The sequence below is a fragment of the Sus scrofa genome, chromosome 2, assembly GCF_054392235.1.
Source record: "Sus scrofa isolate SSC_HxYL_T2T_F1_AM1 chromosome 2, Sscrofa_HxYL_maternal_Yorkshire_Landrace_v2.0, whole genome shotgun sequence".
Lineage (NCBI taxonomy): Eukaryota > Metazoa > Chordata > Mammalia > Artiodactyla > Suidae > Sus > Sus scrofa.
The window spans coordinates 90,852,565-90,874,238 of NC_139384.1; the positions used below are offsets into that span (position 1 = coordinate 90,852,565).

A 21,674-nucleotide genomic window follows, 5' to 3' on the forward strand; every position below is an offset into this window, starting at 1 on the left:
TAGCACTGCTACCACAGCGTACACCCTCTCTCATTCCTTGGATCCCAGGGTGGGCGTTTCCTGACCAGGTTCATTCTCCCACGAAACTCCGGGTGGTGACCTTATTCAAAATGGCGCAGGCAGCCTCGAGGGGCTAGTGCGGCGGCGCGGACTCCGCGTGCCCTTTGACCTGCTGGCAGCGGCGGAGGGGGAGTCGGGCGCCGCCATATTGGCTGTTGTCCTGTGAGGGGAGCGGCGGCGGCGGCGGCGGCGGTGGCGGCGCGAGTTGAGCGAGTGAGCGGAGCGAGGAGCAGCATGACTCGGAGGCGGAGCAGGCCGAGCGGCTGCGCGGGCCGGCGCGAGCGGGCGCGGGCCGCGGGGCCGCAGAAGCCCCAGGCGCCGGAGCCCCCGCCGCCGCCGTGCCTGGAAGCAGGAGCGGGTGCAGGATCCCCGGAGGCGTCGGCCGAGCCCGACCGCGACGGCCCTAGAGAGGACGACGAGCTCCAACTGGCGCCCGTCCCCCAGGTAGGAGCGAGAGAGGCGAGTCTGGCTGCTTGGGCACTTTCACACCCCGGAACGGAGCTGGGACGGGCTTGGGGGTGGATCATCCTTATCCGGCCGGAGTCAGAGCCTTACTCCTTAGGACCAGGGCTGAGGCTTTCTCCCCCAAGTTGGGAGTGGAGCCAGCACCCTTATGTCCAAAGCTGAGGCACGGCCCGACCTGTCCTGAGGCCAGGCTGCCTACCCTCTCCCACCGCCTCCGGGAAACGTTCTGGTCGCACACCCACTGGGACTGCGCTTGGATCCTGGGGCCACAGCTCAGCCCTGTGCCCTTCATCTCCTCTGGGCCCACATGCTCCCCCACTCATAGGCTACCTCGGGGCGCTGGGACCTGGAAGGCTGCAGCCTCTTCCCTCTCCCCCTGGGAGCGGCTCCACCCCTTCCCCTCGCTGCCCCCTCGGCAGCTGTGCTCCCAGCATATGTCTCCCGAGGCCTCCCTCCTCTCCTTGCCCAGCAGAGCAGTTGCAGCCGACAGCCAGGCTGCCTAGGAGACTGTTTGGTGGGCCTCCTGCACTGAGGTGGCAACCCTCAGTGAGAGCAAAGCTGCTCTCTCCCCCTATACCCGCTCTCCCGCCCCGCCCCGACCCCCAAGGCGGTCCACCCAGACCCTTGGATCCCTGGGTTTGGCGAATCCTGCTAAGAGTGAGCAGGAGGAGGATTCTCCAAGGCTTCCAGCTTGCCACCTGGAAGAAGGTCACTTTCTTTTGAGCAAAGGAAATAATAGGAGGTACCCTGCCAGTGTTCACTGCGAAGCTGGGGCGGCATGAGCCACAGTTGCTCTGGGAGGGTTATGGCACCTGGGGCTGGGTGGCTCGCCCTAAGCTTGCTCTGACAAAAGAGTTTTGAGTTGGTTTTTTGGCTGAGCCTGCCAAGAAAGGCAGGCTCCTGCAGGAGTCTTGGAGGGTCGGATGCAGCGCCGGATGAGGATGAGGCGTGGCGGAAGATGCGTTTGGCTCTGCAGACACTGCATCGGGCAGCAGGGGACTCTGGGAGGCTGGTGCAGCCAGAAGGCATGGCTCTTGACAGCCTTCTAGTAGAATCCCTGGAATTGTGCATGTGAGTGGGGATGCTGTTTGGGGTACCATTCCCAGAAAGCCTTCCCTGACCTCCCCAGTTGGGTGAGGTGCTCCCTCTGTGCCCACAGCCCCCTGTGCTCCCCTCTGGTAGCACTCCCTATTCTACAATGAGACATTCTGTTGATGTGTCTGTTCCCGGCACTGAACTGTGAACTCCACAGGAGCACAGATCATGTCATATATCTCTGGTCTTCCACCCCTAGCCCTGGGCCTTGCTGACACGGAGTAGGAATAACTAGGTGAATGAGAGAGTGAATCCCTTGAGAACCTGTGCTTATCGTAACCCAGTTTTGATACTGGTCTCCTTTGTGTCTCAGATCACAGTAAGATTTTTAATTAATGAAGATGTCACCAGTTATTGAGGGTCAGAGGCCCTACCTTCACCCCTACACCCTACCCTGAGCTGGTTCCAAGGGATTTCACTCTTCAGGTTGGAAGTCAGCTCGCCTGGTCTGACTTCCAACCCTGAAGGTGCTTCTCCCTCTAGCCTTTTCTTTCCTGCCTCTGGGCTCCCCTGAGAGTGCTGTTCTGCAGAAGGGGAGAGTGGAGAAGGGAGAGCCAGGGAGCTGTTGTCTTCTCTTTCTTTCAGACCATAAAATGCTTTAGGGTCCCCTGCCATTTAGCCAGCCTGTAGTTTTCATGGCCGGAAAGTTTGGTTGATGGGTTAACCATTAGGACCCAACTTTTCTAGGAGCCATAAGCTTCATTAAGGGGATAGGTTCCCACCGTGTTCTTACCGTGTTCATTCATTCATTCATGCCAGACATTTTACATATCTTCCCACCACCCCTGTGTTCTCCTGAACATTTAGCACAAATGTGATAAGTTAATTCATATAATTTTTGGTCTGCTTTTGCTATGTAAACTCTGAGAGTGCAGAAACCATGTTAGTTACCTTTGTACCCTCAGGCCTGATGATTAGCAAATTTTAATCACAAATTTTAAATAGGATATAAATACTATTATCCCATTTTTCAGATAAAGAAACAAACTCAGGGCAACTAAACATTTGTACAGATAATTCCTACTACAGGTACCCTTCCTTCTCCACCGCCCCCCCTGCGAAAAAGAGACTCTTGTGTACTTTGGGAGACCTAACAAGGCTTTTTTTTTTTTTTTTTTTTTTTTTTAACTGTAGCCACAATAGGTGAAACAAACTGACAGTCTTTCTTCTGATTGTGCCCCTTTTTTGCTGTGGAAGGGGTTTCTGGATGCTAGAAGCAGGCTTTTGTGCCTTGGTCAAAAACACCCTCTGAAAGGATTGGCATCAGTCATTGCTTTGCCCAGAGGCGTGCCTTCGATGAAGATCTCTGGCTCCCACCACCACTGAGAACCCTGTCTTAGGTACTTAGAATGGGAAGGTAAGGTGAAATTCAGTGTCACCTGCCGAAGTGAAGCCACAGACAGCAAATAGGACCGCTTTTAGTCCACACACAGATTCTAATGCCCCAGGTCACACATTATTTTCTTTCTGTTTTTGCTTTGATTTGAGCTAATTGGCACCACACGTCCAAGTTCCCAGGCCAGTAATTCCAAGCCACAGCAGTGATGTCTTGGAATCCTTAAGTGCTAGGCCATCGGGGAACTCCTGAGCCAATATTTTTTAAATCAAAGGTTTCTCAGAGAATTCCATCTGTACCATCTCTTAAAACTAAAAATCTGGTGCCGCTGGGACCATATATCTGGGAGACAATAATCTGCAATCTCTGAGTAATGTCTCCCCCCTGTAGCATATGCAGGACACCTGATCCGTGCCAGGCCCTGGGGTAGCTGGGAATGCAGAAGTGAATCAGTAGTCCCTCCTCACAAGGGGCTCACGGTCTAGAGAACATGTATATAGTAATTGCAATAAGGCTAGAAGAGCATTGCTTCCTCTCAGTTAAGGTTCATGGGCCACCCCAGTTCTATCCAATCTGCTTTGGTCATTTTCAGAACCTGTACACATTTAAATGGAGGACCCTGAACTTAATTGGAATCCCAAAAGCTCTTAATTCTAATTGTTTAGGCCACTAAATTACATTGATACATTCACTAAGAACCCAAATCCACATTTACTTCACAAGAAGAGTAGAACAGTCACTTCCTTATTGGCAAAGAAAAACAAAAAACTTACAAAGCAGTTGAAGGAGGCGGTGAGACAGTATTTAATGTTATGGACTTGAGGTGAGCTTAATGCTCAGTCTCCTAGTTTTGTGACTCTGGGCATGTTTCTTTCCCTTGCTAAGCCTTTTTGGCAACTTCACAAGAAAATGTGAAACAATCCACGTAGCACCTAATGCTCCTCACATAAGAGCAGGAATTGGACGTGGTATATGGCAGGAGGCATTTGGTCAGTCAAAGCCTGAGTGTTTTCACCAGCCAGTTCTGCTGGCTGTCTCTAGGTCTCTTGGGCTACTCAGCTTGTAGACCAGGTGCACACTCAAGAAACCCCCCAGGAGACGTGGTATACTGTAAACTGGCAGTTGCTGGGGGTTGAGATCATCCTGTTCTTCCCATCTTGTAACTCCACAGCATCTCCTGGGACTTTGCCCAGTCTAGTTTAAAAGGACTCTAGCGATTTGGCTCTCCCACTGCTCAGAATTAAACCTGTCCGCTCAAGGGACTGGAGTAGATAATCTTTATTAAAATCATCTCATTATGTTTAATCCACTCAGCAAGCATTATGACCTCTGTGCTAAGGCCTCTGTTTGAGGCACATAGATGACTGAGATAATCTTTATATCCGGGTACTTCCCCCTTAAAAAATCACTGCCCATCCAGCCTGGCCAGTTTCATTGTAGGTGCAAGGAGATGAGGGGAGATAGATCCCTCTCTCCTCTGGTTCTTTGTAAGCTAGTAGAGAGTCACTATGTAGAAATGCCAAAGGCCTTTGAAGATGAAGACTTACCTGCTAAGAATTTAATTTCTTTAAAATGTCCCAGAGCTATAAGCTTAATATCTGATATCAGTTGTACTGTTAAGATCCTAATGCTGTATTTACTAAACCTAGAATTTTTGAGAGCATGGGCTATGTTTTAATTCATTTCTGGTGTACCTGTTATGTGTTCAATGAATGGCAGTTAAAGTAAATTATAATAAAATGTTAAGTTTCTAGCACTTTGTTCTTATCTGCCTACACTACTAAGCCAGGCTGACTTTCATTCATTCAGGCCAGTTGCACACCCACCATGCCCAGCCTTCTTCTTGCCTGTCCTGGTGTTCATTTATTCTATCAACACTCATGGGCACCTGGACACCTGATCTGTCTAGGCCCTGGGCTAGCTGGGAATGCAGAAGTGAATCAGACATGATCCCTGCCCACAGGGGCTCATGGTCTAAAGAATGTACATATAATAATTGCAGTTGGACTAAGAGAACATCACTTCCTCTGAGTTAAGATTCAAATCCTAGATCCTAGTATGGACCTTTCAACCTTTTGATTTATTTATTTTTTCACATATAAAATGACAATGATGCTGGGCTCACATCACAGTTCAGCAAGTGCTGCATGTCAAGCGCTGAACACAAGTAGCTATGATTGTTACGGATGCTTTGTTCTGAGGATGCACAGATGTGATAGCCTAGAAAAGGCATCTGGGACCTAAGGCTTCAGGGTCAAGTAGAAGTTCCTCCAGAGAAGGTGAGAGAAAGCATCTAAACAAAGTAAGCTATGTAGACAAAGATCCAGAGGCGAGAACTGGTCAACTCATGGAGAGAGGCAAGGGGTCTAGCTGGAGAGATTAGCAGGGTTCTTGAAAACTACACCAAGATGTTTGGGCTTTATCCTGTAGGCAATGAGGAATCAGTGAAAGGTCTTAAGTAGGAAAGTGAAGATGATGTGCTTGGGTACATTCTGATAGCTTGAGAGGAAGTCATTCTCAGTGGTAGAGGCAGCTGTGATGGCTTGAGTCTCTTCCCCCTCACCCAGGCCTAGCTAATCTTCAGATCCCCTGTGCTTTGCTGTACCCTGTCCCAGACCTAGAGAATTAAGAGTCTCTAGGTCTGGAGTTCCCATCCTTGAACCTGACTAGCAGCCATGAGAATGTGGGTTCAATCCCTGCCCTCGCTCAGTGGGTCAAGGATCCAGCATTGCCATGAGCTGTGGTGTAGGTCACAGACGTGGCTTGGATCTGGCGTTGCTGTGGCTGTGGTGTAGGCCAGCAGCTATAGCTCCAATTGGACCCCTAGCTTGGGAACCTCCATATGCCGAGGGTATGGCCCTAAAAGGGGAAAAAAAAAAAAAGAGTCTCTAGGTCCGGAGCCCGGGAGTCTATTATTATTGAATTGCCCCAGGCAATTCTGATGTGTGGCTGGGTCTGGGAACTGAGGTGCCAGAGATCTTCGAGGAGGCCTAGGTTATACTTTAGAGAATGGGGCTTTCTGGGGGAGGAGGGAACTTTTCCGTAAACAGGAATAGAAACAGCCTTAGTGTTAAAAAAAAAACTTTTCCCAGTTCTCCAGTTGTTGCCCTTATTCTCCGACTGCTTATCTTTCTTTGTGTATCAAAGCACTTAAGTGCTGCCACCTTTCCTGAACCATTAGGGTGCAGTGACCCATGAGACGCAGGCCCTGCCCTTGAAGAGCTCACGGTGTTGTGGCAAAGACAAGTTTTCAACAACCAGGATACATGTGATAAACTATTCAAGGGATCTGTTAGGGTATCCCAGAGCAAACCACAGTTCATTTTGCCTCTGGACTCAGGAGAATTAACACCCAAATTGAGCCTAAAAAAGGAAGAGGCAGAGGGAGCAGCATGAATGAAGATGCGAGTGCTTTATGTATTGGGGGAAAGGAACAGATACTGTGAAAAGGAATGATTAATGGTTCTTTGTGGCAGAATGTGCAGAACAGAACAGGACTGCAGAGAGACATGTTTGTGTCCTTGGAAAGGCCCTGTGTTTGCACCCTTCAGTTCTGTGCCCATGTTCCTTCCCTCTCTCATCCTTAAACTCTAGGTGGATGAACTTGGTGCCACGCTATAGGCCACCTCCCCTTTATTCCCTACCCAAGGCTCTTGGCCCTCCAGCTCCCTTTGTGGGTTCCCTCTCCGTTCTGAAGTGAATAGATAGAGAGAAGCTAAGGAAGAAAGAAGGGCCCAGAAATATTGAAGGTTCTTGTTAGGAAGTTGTAGCCAGAGATGTGGGCTGGGGGGTTCAAAGAGGCCTCGACAGTCACCTGTCTAGTCTTCTGTCCTGTGCTTCAAGTAATAACTTTGGATGGGCAAGTCTCACTTAGTAAGTTTCCCTGTCATTTCTTCCAGGACAGAAGAGGAAAGAAACTAACGGGTATTGAGCACCTACTGTGTGCCAGGCTCAGGCCAGGTACTTTACATAATTTATTTCCTTCTTTCCTCACAACTCTGTGAAGTATGGTTTTATTCTCATTTCATAAATGAGGAAATTGAGGCTCAAAGAAACTTAATAATCCAAGATCATACTGAAAATGGCAGAACTGGGATTTGAGCTCACAACAGTCTATCTCCAAAGTTCATACTCTTGCACCTGTGAGAAGCCTGTGTTGCAATTACAGAGTAGGCGGTAATAAGGTTTGCCTGAGTTTCCAGGTAAATAAGCAGCAGCTTAGCCTTCCTGTGGCTAATTGCATGCAGGAAGCAGGTTGAACAGACAAACTAGCCTTGGCGGGTAGAGGGCCACAGAGGTCAGAGAGACTCTCTGCCCTCTCCTTGACTCAACTTGTACACCCAGAAAGAATTCTCTACAAACTGGCTTTATGGTATGAAACAACTGTCCTACCTCCTGGAAGGACCTGAGCCAACAGCCTGAAGTGGGAGTTTGGATGACAGCTCCAGGGCAGTGAGGTGCGGTTGTATCAGCTCCCTAAGAATTAACTGCACCTCTGATTGCCAGCATAAGAATGATCTGAGATTCTCAGCACTGATGCCCTCTCATTAGTGGTCTGGAGAGATGCAGCCATGCCTTTTCAGCATGGTATGTTGGGAAAGGGGCTGGTTCAGCTGTGTTTTGGTCTCTATCCTTTGTGTAGAGCAGCTGAGACATAGCCAGATGGACTTTAGCATTCGTTCATTTATTCAGTGAATGTCTGCTATGTGCCAGGCCTTAGCCTAAGCCCAACGTAGGTTCCTGACACACTTAAATGGCCAAAGTCCACCCCCTGCCCCCAAAGAGCTCCCATTCTGTAGGGGTTTGGGAGTAGGTAGAGGATATATGTCTTTGACACAATGTGATGGATGATATATCAAAAGAATTCTACTAAGCCTGGTTCAACAAAAGCTTCAATAATCTTTTACCAAGGTCTTAGGGGATAAGTAGGAATTTGCTGAGGAGTAAAGCTGAGGTTTGAAGGGGCAACGTGTATCTGAGGAACAGTATGAATAGAACTTGTGGCTCTCAGGTGTTAAGCATGGAAATGAAATAAGGAGAGGTCCACTGAGGCCAAGTCTAAAGGGTGCTGTAGTAGATGAGCTCAACCAGAAGGGAGCCTAGAGATTAACCAAGGTAGGAAAGAAGAGGTAAAGGAAGGAGATCCTCAAACTGGCTAGGCATGCAAGAAGGCACATAAGCTTACATAAGTAGAGAAGCTCAATATCCTAATCACTTGTTTTTAATTTGTGTATTTTGTTTACTAATTATAATTGTATATTATCTTAATTTGTGTTCTTGCCCAATTCTCCAAAGTGAATATGATACCTCCTGGGAGTTTGGGAGCATTGACAACCCCTTGCATGAACCTGCCTGGTTCACACATGTGTTCTTAAGGCAGGAACTCGATTATTATGTTTCCCAGCACCTAGCACAATAGTTGGCACCAGGTAGGGGCTCTGAGAATGTTTGTTGAGTGAGAGAATGCATGTGTAGATGGAAGAGTGAGTGGTGGTGACTGGGCTGATGAGTTTTTCTAGGCTGAGGATTAATCATTTTCTCTGCTTTTGGAAGGGAATTTTAACTGTTGTCCTCTGCCTGCCTTGGTGACAGGGAGTCTCTTGGAGCTGGGTGACTTGAGAGTAGAGTGCTCTCTTGGGCCATCTCAGAATAGAATTTGGAAACTCACAGGGCTGCTGGTTAGATATAGCATGTGTCTTGGAGGAATCCTCTACAAATACATTCAAACTCTTGGGAGAAAAAGGAATTCATGAAAGGAATGAGAACAGGTTTGATTCTGGAAATTAGATCTAGCTTTGAGAGCAGTCCTTGACAGCCATCTGGCCTGGTGACACTTAATTCCCAAACCGTGACCAGAAAGGCTGAGGTGCAAAATTAACTAATGGCCCTGAAGAGCTATCCAGATAAGCCAAGAACTATACAGTTGTTAATAATCACTATTGCTTGTAGGGTACCCTCTGTGTGACAGGCATTGTTAGATGCTTTACATCAGTGGTTCTCAAAGTGCTTGGTCTTGGGACCCTTTTAAGCTCCTAAAAACTTTAAGGACACAAAAGAGCTTTTTTTGGTTAATCTACTGATATTTATCAAATTAAGTATTAAAACTGAGAAACTTTAAGAATATTTGGTTAGTAATTCATTTCAGAATAGCAGTATTAAACCTATCATATTAACATAAATAACAACTTTAAGTGAAAAATAACTGTTTTCCAAAAAAAATGAGAAAAATGGCCTTGTTTTCATTTTTGCAAATTTATATCTGCCTTAATAGAAAAACATTAGGTTCTGCTATATGCTTCTGTATTCAGTCTGTTGCAATGCATTGTTTTGATTGAAGTATGTTAAAAAGAAAATCCAGCTCCACACAGATACGTAGCTGAAAAAGGTAAAAGTATTTTGATAGCCCTTCCAGATGATTGTTGGTATTCTTCTTTGCAATATGGAATCTGAGACCATTATCAATAAAGCCTTGGAGTTCCCGTCGTGGCGCAGTGGTTAACGAATCCGACTAGGAACCATGAGGTTGCGGGTTCGGTCCCTGCCCTTGCTCAGTGGGTTAATGATCCGGCGTTGCCGTGAGCTGTGGTGTAGGTTGCAGACGCGGCTCGGATCCTGCGTTGCTGTGGCTCTGGCGTAGGCCGGTGGCTACAGCTCCAATTCAACCCCTAGCCTGGGAACCTCCATATGCCGCCGGAGCGGCCCAAGAAATAGCAACAACAACAACAAAAAGACAAAAAAAAAAAAAAAAAAAAAAAAAAAAAAAAAATAAAGCCTTTATACTCATTTACATTAAAATCTGTTGGTTCATCTAACATTTTGATGTTTTTTTTTTTTTTAACCAGTGTATGATTCTGTAATATCATGCTTTGATCACTTGCAAAAATAGGTCCGTTGAGTTTTATGCAGATCTTCCAAATGTTTTTTCATTTCATTTTATAATATCAAAAGACAGCATTTGATATTACTACGAGTTTCATCATAAAGTCTTTAAGTCTTGGGAAGCTGTTAAGGTCATGGTTGTGTATACAAGTTTTCCAAAATTCTGATTTTTGCCTAAAACTTCTTTTTTTTTTTTTTTTTTTGTCTTTTCTAGGGCCACTCCTGCGGCATATGGAGGTTCTAATCAGAGCTGTAGCCACTGGCCTATGCCAGAGCCACAGCAATGCGGGATCCGAGCCGCGTATGCAGCCCACACCATAGCTCATGGCAACGCCGGATCCTTAACCCACTGAGCAAGGCCAGGGATCGAACCCGAAACCTCATGGTACCTAGTCGGATTCGTTAACCATTGTGCCACGACAGGAACTCCCTTAAAACTTGAATTTTATCATTGACCACAAATACAGTTGTTTTCCTTGAAGTGACAGGCTCATTTTCTTCATTTTTTTGAGAAAATGTTTGCCAGTACCCAAGTTTGAATAACCATAGTTTGTCAGTCCATCATTCTTTGAAGTAAAAATGGTATTCCATGAAAAAATTGGCTTCCCCTTCCTTTGATTTTATCTCTTTTTTTCCAGGAAAAACTAGAATGTCCTAGCATAATGCTTCTCAGATGAAGACAGAAAAGTCTTGGGCCTGGTCAGGTGAGGGAGCAGATACTGGTTTTAATGGCTATACATGCCAGTCCCCTGGGCTGGGAGTGGCCAGAGCCTAGGGTTCCCCTGGCTCCTTGACTGCTCTGGGGTTATGTGTGCTACTGCATGGATCCCCTGGGTGAATAACCCCACATTGTCCAGAGATTTGGGGTTTAATCAGAGAGTGAAGCAAAATTACCTTGGAGCTTTTTTGAGCAGGTCCTAAATCTAGGGAACCCCTAAAACCTTTCTTTTTCTCCCTCATCTTTTACCTAAGGCTAGACTGGGATCTGGACAAGCTCTGAATTTAAACTGAGGTAAGAGGGAATAATCAGCTTTTTGCCCAGGGTTTCTGGGTTTAAGAATCAGTATCATCAGCCTTTGTGATGAAGAAACATAATTGGAGTTTTCATTCATTTAATAAACACTTATCATGTTCTTTGTTGGGAAATACTGTGCCAGCTGCTAAAACATATAGCTGGAGAACAGCTAGTTGAAAGCCTGAGTTGACTGCAGGGCCTAAGAGACCATGATTGCCAGGAATTTGGAAAATGGCAAGAGATTACAGTCAAAGGAACTATAAACCAAGAGCTTTTTTCTGCCAAAGCAAATATTTGAAAAATTTGGTAGTATTAACTGCATATACCATCTCCAAGGCTAGGGAGCCTCACCACCCTCTGGCAATTAAAGTGGAAATGAAAATGGCAGAGAGAAAAGTCCCCATGCTCCACTGGGAATTTTACTGAGGGGCAGGCATCAACGCTTAAGGTTAAGACAGCTTTGAGGGTGGCCCCCAGAACTGCCTGGGCCTAGAAAGTATCTGGTATACCAAATGCAAGACAGTGGATAAGCTGGTTTCCAGTATGGACTTACTAAGAGCATACTGGCCAAGGGGCTTAGATAATAGATTCAGTGCCTCCTGCATGGATCCCTTGAGCTAAGTGCATCTCTAATGTCACTTAATCCTCTGGGCAACCTTATGCAGTGTAGATGGTATTATCCCTGCTTTAGTTCAGACTCAATTAGCTTTCCAGCACTGTGTTTCTTCCTTTAACTAGAAAGATAGCCTGCCCTGTAAATTCACTTCCATTGATGGTTAATCTTATTTATCATCTGTGCCAGTTTGGCTCTTGGGGAAGTCAAGGTATTTCCATGAATGAGGAATCTCATTGTAATCCCCAAGGCATGCAGTCTCCCACTCTTCCATACTTGAGATTGGAACTATTTGGGTGGAGGTCCAGGGGGGGAGAGAGCCTTTTACTGTGGGAAACAATTTCTAACAATGTCTCACCAAACTGCCTGCCAGCTCTACTGCCATAGGGACACTTGACAAACATGATGTAGCCACTGTGTGCCCAGGTGAGCCCTGTGTTACACAGAGAAGAATCAGACATAGTGCTTGCCTTCTAGGAGCACAGTCTAGTAGAAGGGACAGAAGATGCAGGTAAATAAGTTAAGTGGAAGGCACAAATGCTGTGACCAAGACACAATGTGTTTTGGGGATATGGCAAAGAGAGGTGAATTGAATTATAAGAGGGAGTATCTCATGTAAGCTTAGATGAGATTGGATCCAGGCTGGGCCTTTTTTAAGCCCTGCCCATCTACTTATTGGTAAACACAGGGAAGAAGGGGAGAGGATCCCTTTTAGTGAAGGCATGAGATAGGAGAATTCAGGGAGTATTTAGGGAATTTAAGGGATGATTTCATGGAGTGGGGACAGAGATTAAGATGCCTAAAAGTCACCTTTAGTTCATTGCATGTGAGAGATTCTTGCATTCTTATAAAATACAGTGACTGTATATTCTGTATTTTCAACCTTAGTGCTGATTTTATTTTTTTTTTTTTTTTTTTTTTTTTTATAATGTTTTTAAGGCTTTATTTTTTTTTTTTTTTTTTTTTTTTTTAATTTTATTTTCCCACTGTACAGCAAGGGGGTCAGGTTATCCTTACATGTATACATTACAATTACAGTTTTTCCCCCACCATTTCTTCTGTTGCAACATGAGTATCTAGACATAGTTCTCAATGCTATTCAGCGGGATCTCCTTGTAAATCTATTCTAAGTTGTGTCTGATAAGCCCAAGCTCCCGATCCCTCCCACTCCCTCCCCCTCCCATCAGGCAACCATAAGTCTCTTCTCCAAGTCCATGATTGATTTTCTTTTCTGAGGAGATGTTCATTTGTGCTGGATATTAGATTCCAGTTATAAGTGATGTCATATGGTATTTGTCTTTGTCTTTCTGGCTCATTTCACTCAGTATGAGATTCTCTAGTTCCATCCATGTTGCTGCAAATGGCATGATGTCATCCTTTTTTATGGCTGAGTAGTATTCCATCGTGTATATATACCACATCTTCCGAATCCAATCCTCTGTCGATGGACATTTGGATTGTTTCCATGTCCTGGCTATTGTGAATAGTGCTGCAATGAACATGCGGGTGCATGTGTCTCTTTTAAGTAGAGCTTTGTCCGGATAGATGCCCAAGAGTGGGATTGCAGGGTCATATGGAAGTTCTATGTATAGATTTCTAAGGTATCTCCAAACTGTTCTCCATAGTGGCTGTACCAGTTTACATTCCCACCAGCAGTGCAGGAGGGTTCCCTTTTCTCCACAGCCCCTCCAGCACTTGTTATTTGTGGATTTATTAATGATGGCCATTCTGACTGGTGTGAGGTGGTATCTCATGGTAGTTTTGATTTGCATTTCTCTTATAATCAGCGATGTTGAGCATTTTTTCATGTGTTTGTTGGCCATCTGTATATCTTCCTTGGAGAAATGTCTATTCAGGTCTTTTGCCCATTTTTCCATTGATTGATTGGTTTTTTTGCTGTTGAGTTGTATAAGTTGCTTGTATATTCTAGAGATTAAGCCCTTGTCAGTTGCATCATTTGAAACTATTTTCTCCCATTCTGTAAGTTGTCTTTTTGTTTTCTTTTGGGTTTCCTTTGCTGTGCAAAAGCTTTTCAGTTTGATGAGGTCCCATGGGTTTATTTTTGCTCTAATTTCTATTGCTTTGGGAGACTGACCTGAGAAAATATTCATGATGTTGATGTCAGAGAGTGTTTTGCCTATGTTTTCTTCTAGGAGTTTGATGGTGTCCTGTCGTATATTTAAGTCTTTCAGCCATTTGGAGTTTATTTTTGTGCATGGTGTGAGGGTGTGTTCTAGTTTCATTGCTTTGCATACAGCTGTCCAGGTTTCCCAGCAATACTTGCTGAATAGACTTTCCTTTTCCCATTTGATGTTCTTGCCTCCCTTGTCAAAGATTAATTGACCATAGGTGTCAGGGTTAATTTCCAGATTCTCTATTCTGTTCCATTGGTCTGTCTGTCTGTTTTGATACCAGTACCACACTGTTTTGATGACTGTGGCTTTGTAGTATTTCTTGAAGTCTGGGAGAGTGATGCCTCCTGCTTGGTTTTTGTTTCTCAGGATTGCTTTGGCGATTCTCGGTCTTTTGTGGTTCCATATAAATGTTTGGATTGTTTGTTCTAGTTCTGTGAAAAATGTCATGGGTAATTTGATAGGGATTGCATTGAATCTGTAGATTGCTTTGGGTAGGATGGCCATTTTCACAATATTGATTTTTCCAATCCAGGAACATGGAATATCTTTCCATTTTTTTACATCTTCTTTGATTTCTTTGATTAAGGTTTTATAGTTCTCGGCATATAGGTCCTTTACCTCTTTGGTTAGGTGTATTCCGAGGTATTTGATTTTGTGAGGTACAATTTTAAAAGGTATCGTATTTTTGTATTCCTTTTCTAATGCTTCATTGCTGGTATACAGAAATGCAACTGACTTCTGAATGTTAATCTTATATCCTGCCACTTTGCTGAATTTATTAATCAGTTCAAGGAGTTTTGGGGTTGAGTCCTTAGGGTTTTCTAGGTATAGAATCATGTCATCTGCATACAGTGACAGTTTGATCTCTTCTCTTCCTATATGGATGCCTTTGATTTCTTTTGTTTGTCTAATTGCTGTGGCTAAGACTTCCAAAACGATGTTGAAGAGCAGTGGTGAGAGTGGGCATCCCTGTCTTGTTCCAGATTTGAGTGAGAAGGCTTTCAGTTTTTCCCCATTGAGGATTATATTTGCTGTGGGTTTATCATAAATGGCTTTGATTATATTCAGGAATGTTCCCTCTATACCCACTTTGGCGAGGGTCTTGATCATGAATGGATGTTGAACTTTGTCAAATGCTTTTTCTGCATCTATTGAGATGATCATATGATTTTTGACCTTTTTTTTGTTAATGTGGTGTATGATGTTGATTGATTTGCGTATGTTGAACCATCCTTGTGAACCTGGGATGAACCCAACCTGGTCATGGTGTATAATTTTTTTGATATGTTGTTGGATTCGGTTGGCTAAGATTTTGTTGAGAATTTTTGCATCTATATTCATCAATGATATTGGGCGATAGTTTTCTTTTTTGGTGGTATCTCTGCCTGGTTTTGGAATGAGGGTGATGGTGGCCTCATAGAATGTCTTTGGGAGTATTCCTTCTTCTTCAACCTTTTGAAAGAGTTTAAGGAGGATGGGCACCAATTCCTCTTTATATGTTTGATAGAATTCACCTGTGAAGCCATCTGGTCCTGGGCTTTTATTTGTAGGGAGTGATTTTATGACCTCTTCAATTTCATTTCTGGTGATTGGTCTGTTCAGTTGGTCTGTTTCTGCTTGATTCAGTTTTGGCAGGCTGTAAGATTCTAGAAAATTGTCCATTTCTTCCAGATTGTCAAACTTATTGCCATATAGTTGTTCATAGTATTCTCTTATGGTTTTTTGTATTTCTGCTGTATCCGTTGTGATTTCTCCTTTTTCATTTATAATTTTGGTGATTTGGGTTCTTTCTCTCCTCTTTTTAGTGAGTCTGGCCAGGGGTTTATCAATTTTGTTCACCTTTTCAAAGAACCAGCTCTTGGTTTTATTAATTTTCTCTATTGTTTTTTGAGTCTCTATTTTATTGATTTCTTCTTTGATCTTTACAATTTCCTTCCTTCTGCTGACTTTAGGACTTCTTTGTTCTTCTTTTTCTAATTCATTTAGGTGGAGGGTTAAGTTGTCAATTTGGGATCTTTCTTCTTTTTTGAGAAAGGCCTGTATTGCTATAAATTTCCCTCTGAGCACTGCTTTCGCAGCATCCCATAGATTTTGAGAGGTTGTGTCTTCATTATCATTTGTTTCAAGATAGTTTTTAATTTCCTTCTTGATTTCCTCATTGACCCATTGGTTTTTTAGTAGCATGTTGTTTAGTCTCCATGGAGTAGGTTTTTTCTCTTTCCTTTTCCCATGGTTGATTTCTAATTTCATGGCATTGTGGTCAGAGAAGATACTTGAGATAATTTCTATGCTCCTAAATTTATTGAGATTCGCTTTATGTCCCAATATGTGGTCGATTCTTGAGAATGTTCCATGAGCATTTGAGAAGAATGTGTATTCTGATTTTTTTGGATGTAGTGTCCTGAAGATATCAATTAAGTCTAACTTTTCTATTGTTTCCTTTAAGATCTCTGTTGCTTTATTGGTTTTCTGTCTAGAGGATCTGTCCATTGATGTGAGGGGGGTATTTAGGTCTCCTACTATGATTGTATTCTCATCAATATCTCCCTTTATGTCTGTTAATATTTGTTGTATGTATCTGGGTGCTCCTATGTTTGGGGCATATATGTTGATGATAGTAACATCCTCTCCTTGGATGGATCCCTTAATCATTAAATAGTGTCCTTCTTTGTCTTTCTTTATGTCTTTTGTTTTAAAGTCTATTTTGTCTGATATGAGCGTTGCAACTCCTGCTTTTCTGTCATGTCTATTGGCATGAAATACTTTTCCCCAGCCTTTCACTTTCAATCTATATGTATCTTTTGTCCTAAGGTGAGTTTCTTGTAGGCAGCATATTGAAGGTTTTTGCCGTTTTATCCACTCAGCCATTCTGTGTCTTTTGATTGGGGCATTCAGTCCATTGACATTTAAGGTGATAATTGATAGATGATTATTTATTGCCATTTGATCCTCGTGTTCCAGTTGATTCTATGGTTCTCCATTCTTCCTTTCTTTTTTTTTTTTTTTTTTTTTTTTTTTTTTTTTTGGTTGGATGGTCTCCTGTTATTATCTGCTTGAGTGTATTTTTTTTTCATTTTTTGCAAATGCAATATTTGGTTTTGGCTTGTGGTTGCCCTGTTTTTTAAGTATGCTAACCCCTTCCCATAATTGTGTGTTTTAGCCTGATGGTCCTGTAAGTTCAAACACTTCATTATTATATTAAAATTAAGAAGAGAGACATACATACAAACAAAAAGGATTATTTACCTCCTAACATCCCTTGCCCACATTTTATGGTTTTGATGACTCTTTTATTTTTTTCTTTTTAATTTTATTTTGTTTGAAGCATGTTCATGATTAAATCTGTATGCTGGCTTATTTGAATGACTGCTCTCTGATTGTATCTTCCTCTGTCCTAGTTCTTCCTCTTCTTCTTCTTCTTTTTTTTTTTCTTTTCTTTTTTCTTCCCTTTCCTTCCTTTCTTTTGGTTTAGAGAAGCCCTTTCAATATTTCCTTTAACCTGGGTTTTGTGTTGCTGTATTCTTTAAGTTTTTGTTTGTTGGGAAAAATTTTTATTTCCCCTTCTATTTTAAATGATATTCTTGCTGGATAAAGTATTCTAGGTTGCATATTTTTTCCTTTGAGCACTTTAAATATCTCTTGCCATTCCCTCCTGGCCTGTAGTGTTTCTGTAGAGAAATCAGCTGATATTCTTATGGGGGTTCCCTTGTAGGTAACATTCTGTTTTTCTCTTGCTGCCTTTAGGATCCTCTCTTTATCACTAACTTTTGCCATTTTTATTATGATGTGTCTTGGTGTGGGTCTGTTTGGGTTCAGTTTGTTTGGGGCCCTCTGTGCTTCTTGTATCTTGAATCCAGTATCCTTTAGATTTGGGAAGTTTCCAGCGATAATTTCTTCAAATATATTTTCCATTCCCTTATCTTTTTCTACTCCTTCTGGAATTCCTATTATGCGTAGATTGGCTCGTTTTATATTATCCCATAGGTCTCTTATATTGCTTTCCAGTTTTTTGATTCGGTTTTCTGTCTGTTGACCAGATTGAGTGATTTCCATTATTCTATCTTCCATATCACTGATTCGTTCTTCTGCATTATTCATTCTGGTTTTTACTGCCCCTAGTTCAGTTTGCATCTCTGCAAATGAATGTTCTAGTTTTTCTTGGCTCCTCCTTATATTTTCTAGCTCCTTTCTGAGGGTATCTGCATTGCTGTTCATATCTTCTCTTAATTCCTTCAGTATTTTCACTATTTCTCTTTTGAACTCCAGGTCTGTCAGACTGCAGAGATCAGTTTCATTGTTGACTGTTTTAGGTGAGTTCTCCTGTTGGTTTGACTGGGGGTGGTTTCTCAGCTTCTTCATCTTGCTTGTTGTCTTCTTTCTCCTGAGGGAGTTGTACTCTCCGTTATCGGGTAGTGTTTGCCTTGTCACTGCCGTGGAATATTTCCTGAGGGCTGTCGTTGTTGGTCAATCTTTTTTTGAGGCAGTGTGGCTTTTCTGGAGTGTTGATGGGACTAACAGTGTTTCTTTGAAGCAAAGGAGGACTTCCTGAGGGCAGACAGGACTGGGAGGTCCACCCCACGATGGTAGCAGATTTCACTTGGTTCTCAGCACCCCCTGGGGTCTTGGGCGGGTAGCAGGGCCCTTGGAGACTCAAGAGGTTCCTCCCCAGGGCAGCCCGATTCAGAAAGACCGTCTGAGATCTTTTCCCGATTCCGCCAGGCTTATTGCAGCTTTTCTGGGCTGCAGGGGGTCCTGCCTGGAGCTGGCAGTCCTATGCAGCTGGTCCACTAGGTCTCAGCACCCCTTGGGGTCTTGGGCGAGTAGCAGGGCCTTTGGAGACTCAAGAGGCTCCTCCCCAGAACAGCCCGACTCAGAAAGACCGTCTGAGATCTTTTCCCAATTCGGCCAGGCTTGTTGCAGCTTTTCTGGGCTGCAGGGGGTCCTGCCTGGAGCTGGCAGTCCTATGCAGCTGGTCCACTAGGTCTCAGCACCCCTTGGGGTCTTGGGCGGGTAGCAGGGCCCTTGGAGACTCAAGAGGCTCCTCCCCAGGGCAGCCCGATTCAGAAAGACCGTTTGAGATCTTTTCCCGATTCGGCCAGGCTTGTTGCAGCTTTTCTGGGCTGCAGGGGGTCCTGCCTGGAGCTGGCAGTCCTATGCAGCTGGTCCACTAGGTCTCAGCACCCCCTGGGGTCTTGGGCGGGTAGCAGGGCCCTTGGAGGCTCAAGAGGCTCCTCCCCAGGACAGCCCGACTCAGAAAGACCGTCTGAGATCTTTTCCCGATTCCGCCAGGCTTGTTGCAGCTTTTCTGGGCTGCAGGGGGTCCTGCCTGGAGCTGGCAGTCCTATGCAGCTGGTCCACTAGGTCTCAGCACCCCTTGGGGTCTTGGGTGGGTAGCAGGGCCCTTGGAGACTCAAGAGGCTCCTCCCCAGGGCAGCCCGATTCAGAAAGACCGTTTGAGATCTTTTCCCGATTCGGCCAGGCTTGTTGCAGCTTTTCTGGGCTGCAGGGGGTCCTGCCTGGAGCTGGCAGTCCTATGCAGCTGGTCCACTAGGTCTCAGCACCCCCTGGGGTCTTGGGCGGGTAGCAGGGCCCTTGGAGGCTCAAGAGGCTCCTCCCCAGGACAGCCCGACTCAGAAAGACCGTCTGAGATCTTTTCCCGATTCCGCCAGGCTTGTTGCAGCTTTTCTGGGCTGCAGGGGGTCCTGCCTGGAGCTGGCAGTCCTATGCAGCTGGTCCACTAGGTCTCAGCACCCCTTGGGGTCTTGGGCGGGTAGCAGGGCCCTTGGAGACTCAAGAGGCTCCTCCCCAGGACAGCCCGACTCAGAAAGACCGTCTGAGATCTTTTCCCAATTCGGCCAGGCTTGTTGCAGCTTTTCTGGGCTGCAGGGGGTCCTGCCTGGAGCTGGCAGTCCTATGCAGCTGGTCCCCTAGGTCTTAGCACCCCCTGGGGTCTTGGGCGTGTAGCAAGGCCCTTGGAGACTCAAGAGGCTCCTCCCCGGGGGAGCCCGTCTCAGAAAAACCGTCGGAGAATTAGGTCGATCTATTCATGGCCTGGCTAGGCTTGTTCTAGCTTTTCTGGGCTGCAGGCCTTTTCTAGGGGGCTGGTGGTGTTTGGTGCTGCTCTGTGGAAGTGTAGCCCCTCCAAAGGGCAAGCAGGCCCGTGCAGGGAGAGCCCCTGCGGTGGTAGGCTTCAGGCAATTGTTGAGGCCAGCCCTCCTGGATGGCAGGCAGCCCCAGGTTCGGCGAGAGCGTAGGGGGTGGCGGGGGTGGGGGGAGGGAATGCACTGGGAAGCACAGCTTTCTGCTAGCTAGCGGGCCTGTAAGCTTGCTGTGGCGTGGGGGGTATTCTATGGGGACCCACCCCTTCTTCTCTCCCCTCCCCAGCACGGGCGCAGACCAGGCTCTTCTCCCAGGTTCCCTCTGAGGCGGCTTTCCACTTCCCCGCCCCTAGAGTATTGCTCCCTTCCTCTGCGACAGCTTTGTTTTCTAGTCTCCCAGGCAGTCTCTGCCCCGTCAAATGGTTTAGAGACCTCCCAAGCAGTTTCCGCTCTTCCCCGCCCCCCTAGCCCGGGGACTAATCTCTGGAGCCGAGGTCTCGGTGCCCAGCCCCCACCCAGGCGGCGCCCCCCGGCCCTTTCTTGGGGACTAACCTTCGGAGGCGAGGTCTCGTTGCCCAGCCCCAACCCAGGCGTCCCCCGGCCCCCTCTCGGGGACCAACCTTCAGAGCTGAGGTCTCGGTGCCCAGCCCCCACCCAGGCGTCCCCCGGCCCTTTCCCGGGGACTAACCTCTGGAGCCGAGGATTCGGTGCCCAGCCCCCACCCAGGCGTCTCAATTTTTGGTGACTGTGCCCGTAGTTCAGATGGTCCGTTGGGTTCTTGATCGTTTTTCCGTACTCCGACTTACTGCTACACTCTTCTCTGCATCTGGAGATTCCTCCGGTTCGTTTGATCTTTCCCCCGGTAGGAGACTTTCCAGGGTGCGGGATCCCTTTCTCCTCCGCAGTTCCCTTTCGGGAGCGCCCGTCCCGCTCGGATTCACCTTCTCTCACTCTCCTCTTTTCTCCCGTTCTGCCCAATAATGTCACGAACTTCTTGCCGTTATTGGAGTTTAGGTTCCTCTGCCAGCGATTGGTTGTTGTTCTGTGCGAGTCATTTCTTCTGTAGATGTGCTTTTTTTGTTGTGTTTGTGGGAGAGGGCGAGCGTGTCCCCCTACTCCTCCGCCATCTTGTCCTCAGTGCTGATTTTAAATACTATTTCCCATTGCTCCCACCATGTTCACAGTTAGTACCATATGTTGAGTAACATATGTGCCTGGCACTGGACTAGGTGCTTTATCACGATGCTCACAGCCAACTCTACAAATCAGGGCTTAATCCCATTGTATATATGAGGAAACAGAGTAAGAAGAATTTGCCCAGCATTGTACAGCTATACACCTGGTAAATGATGGAGGCCCAGGATTAATGCCAAAGCCAGTGTTGTTTCTACTACACTCCAGCACCTTCCACAAGTACATTAAGTACAGTCACACTGATTACATATTTAACTTGGAAGAATTTGTTTTCACTTTAAAAAAAAAAAAAAAAGAAACAGAAAAAAACCACTTCTTATATATTTATCTTTTACATTATACATTTGAGTTCTCAGGTGTACCTACAAAACCATATATACTGTACTTTACAGGCCATAGAAAAAGTTTCAAGAATAATTTTACTCATACAAGATTTTCATTTTATGTAATAACTGTAGAATCTAACATTAGAATGAAGTGAAGCTCCATTGTGGTAAAATTACATGTCCTGGTGTTTGGCCTAAAAACACGGCCACCTTTGTATTTCTCATGGGGAAAGGGACTTGGACATTGGCTTCCCCTCCTCCTCCTGGAGTTACTATGGTACCTTGTTAGCTATGGGAGGTTTCCTGGGCACACATCTCAGAAAGGCCTACTTTGCCTTAACTTCTCTGAACACCATTCTTCTCTAGCAGCCTTTCACCCTCTCTGAGATATTCACCACCATGGATTCTAGAAGCCTATATCCTTTAGTAGCTGTCATTAAGCAGCTGACTTGCTCACT

The 21,674-nt window shown here is 45.3% G+C and overlaps 1 protein-coding gene across 19 annotated transcripts in view; it reads left to right on the forward strand.

Moving 5' to 3' along the window:
• Nucleotides 1-208: 208 nt before the first annotated feature.
• FAM193B (family with sequence similarity 193 member B) overlaps nt 209-21,674 on the forward strand; it is a 42,484-nt gene continuing 21,018 nt past the window's right edge. For 13 of the 19 annotated variants that reach the window (XR_014836242.1, XR_014836238.1, XR_014836244.1 and 10 more), the window contains exon 1: nt 211-504. Coding sequence is in view for 9 of the 19 variants with exons in the window: in XM_085009124.1 (XP_084865250.1) it covers nt 295-504 (210 nt within the window). In the remaining 10 variants the exon portion in view is untranslated. 19 annotated transcript variants of the gene reach the window in all.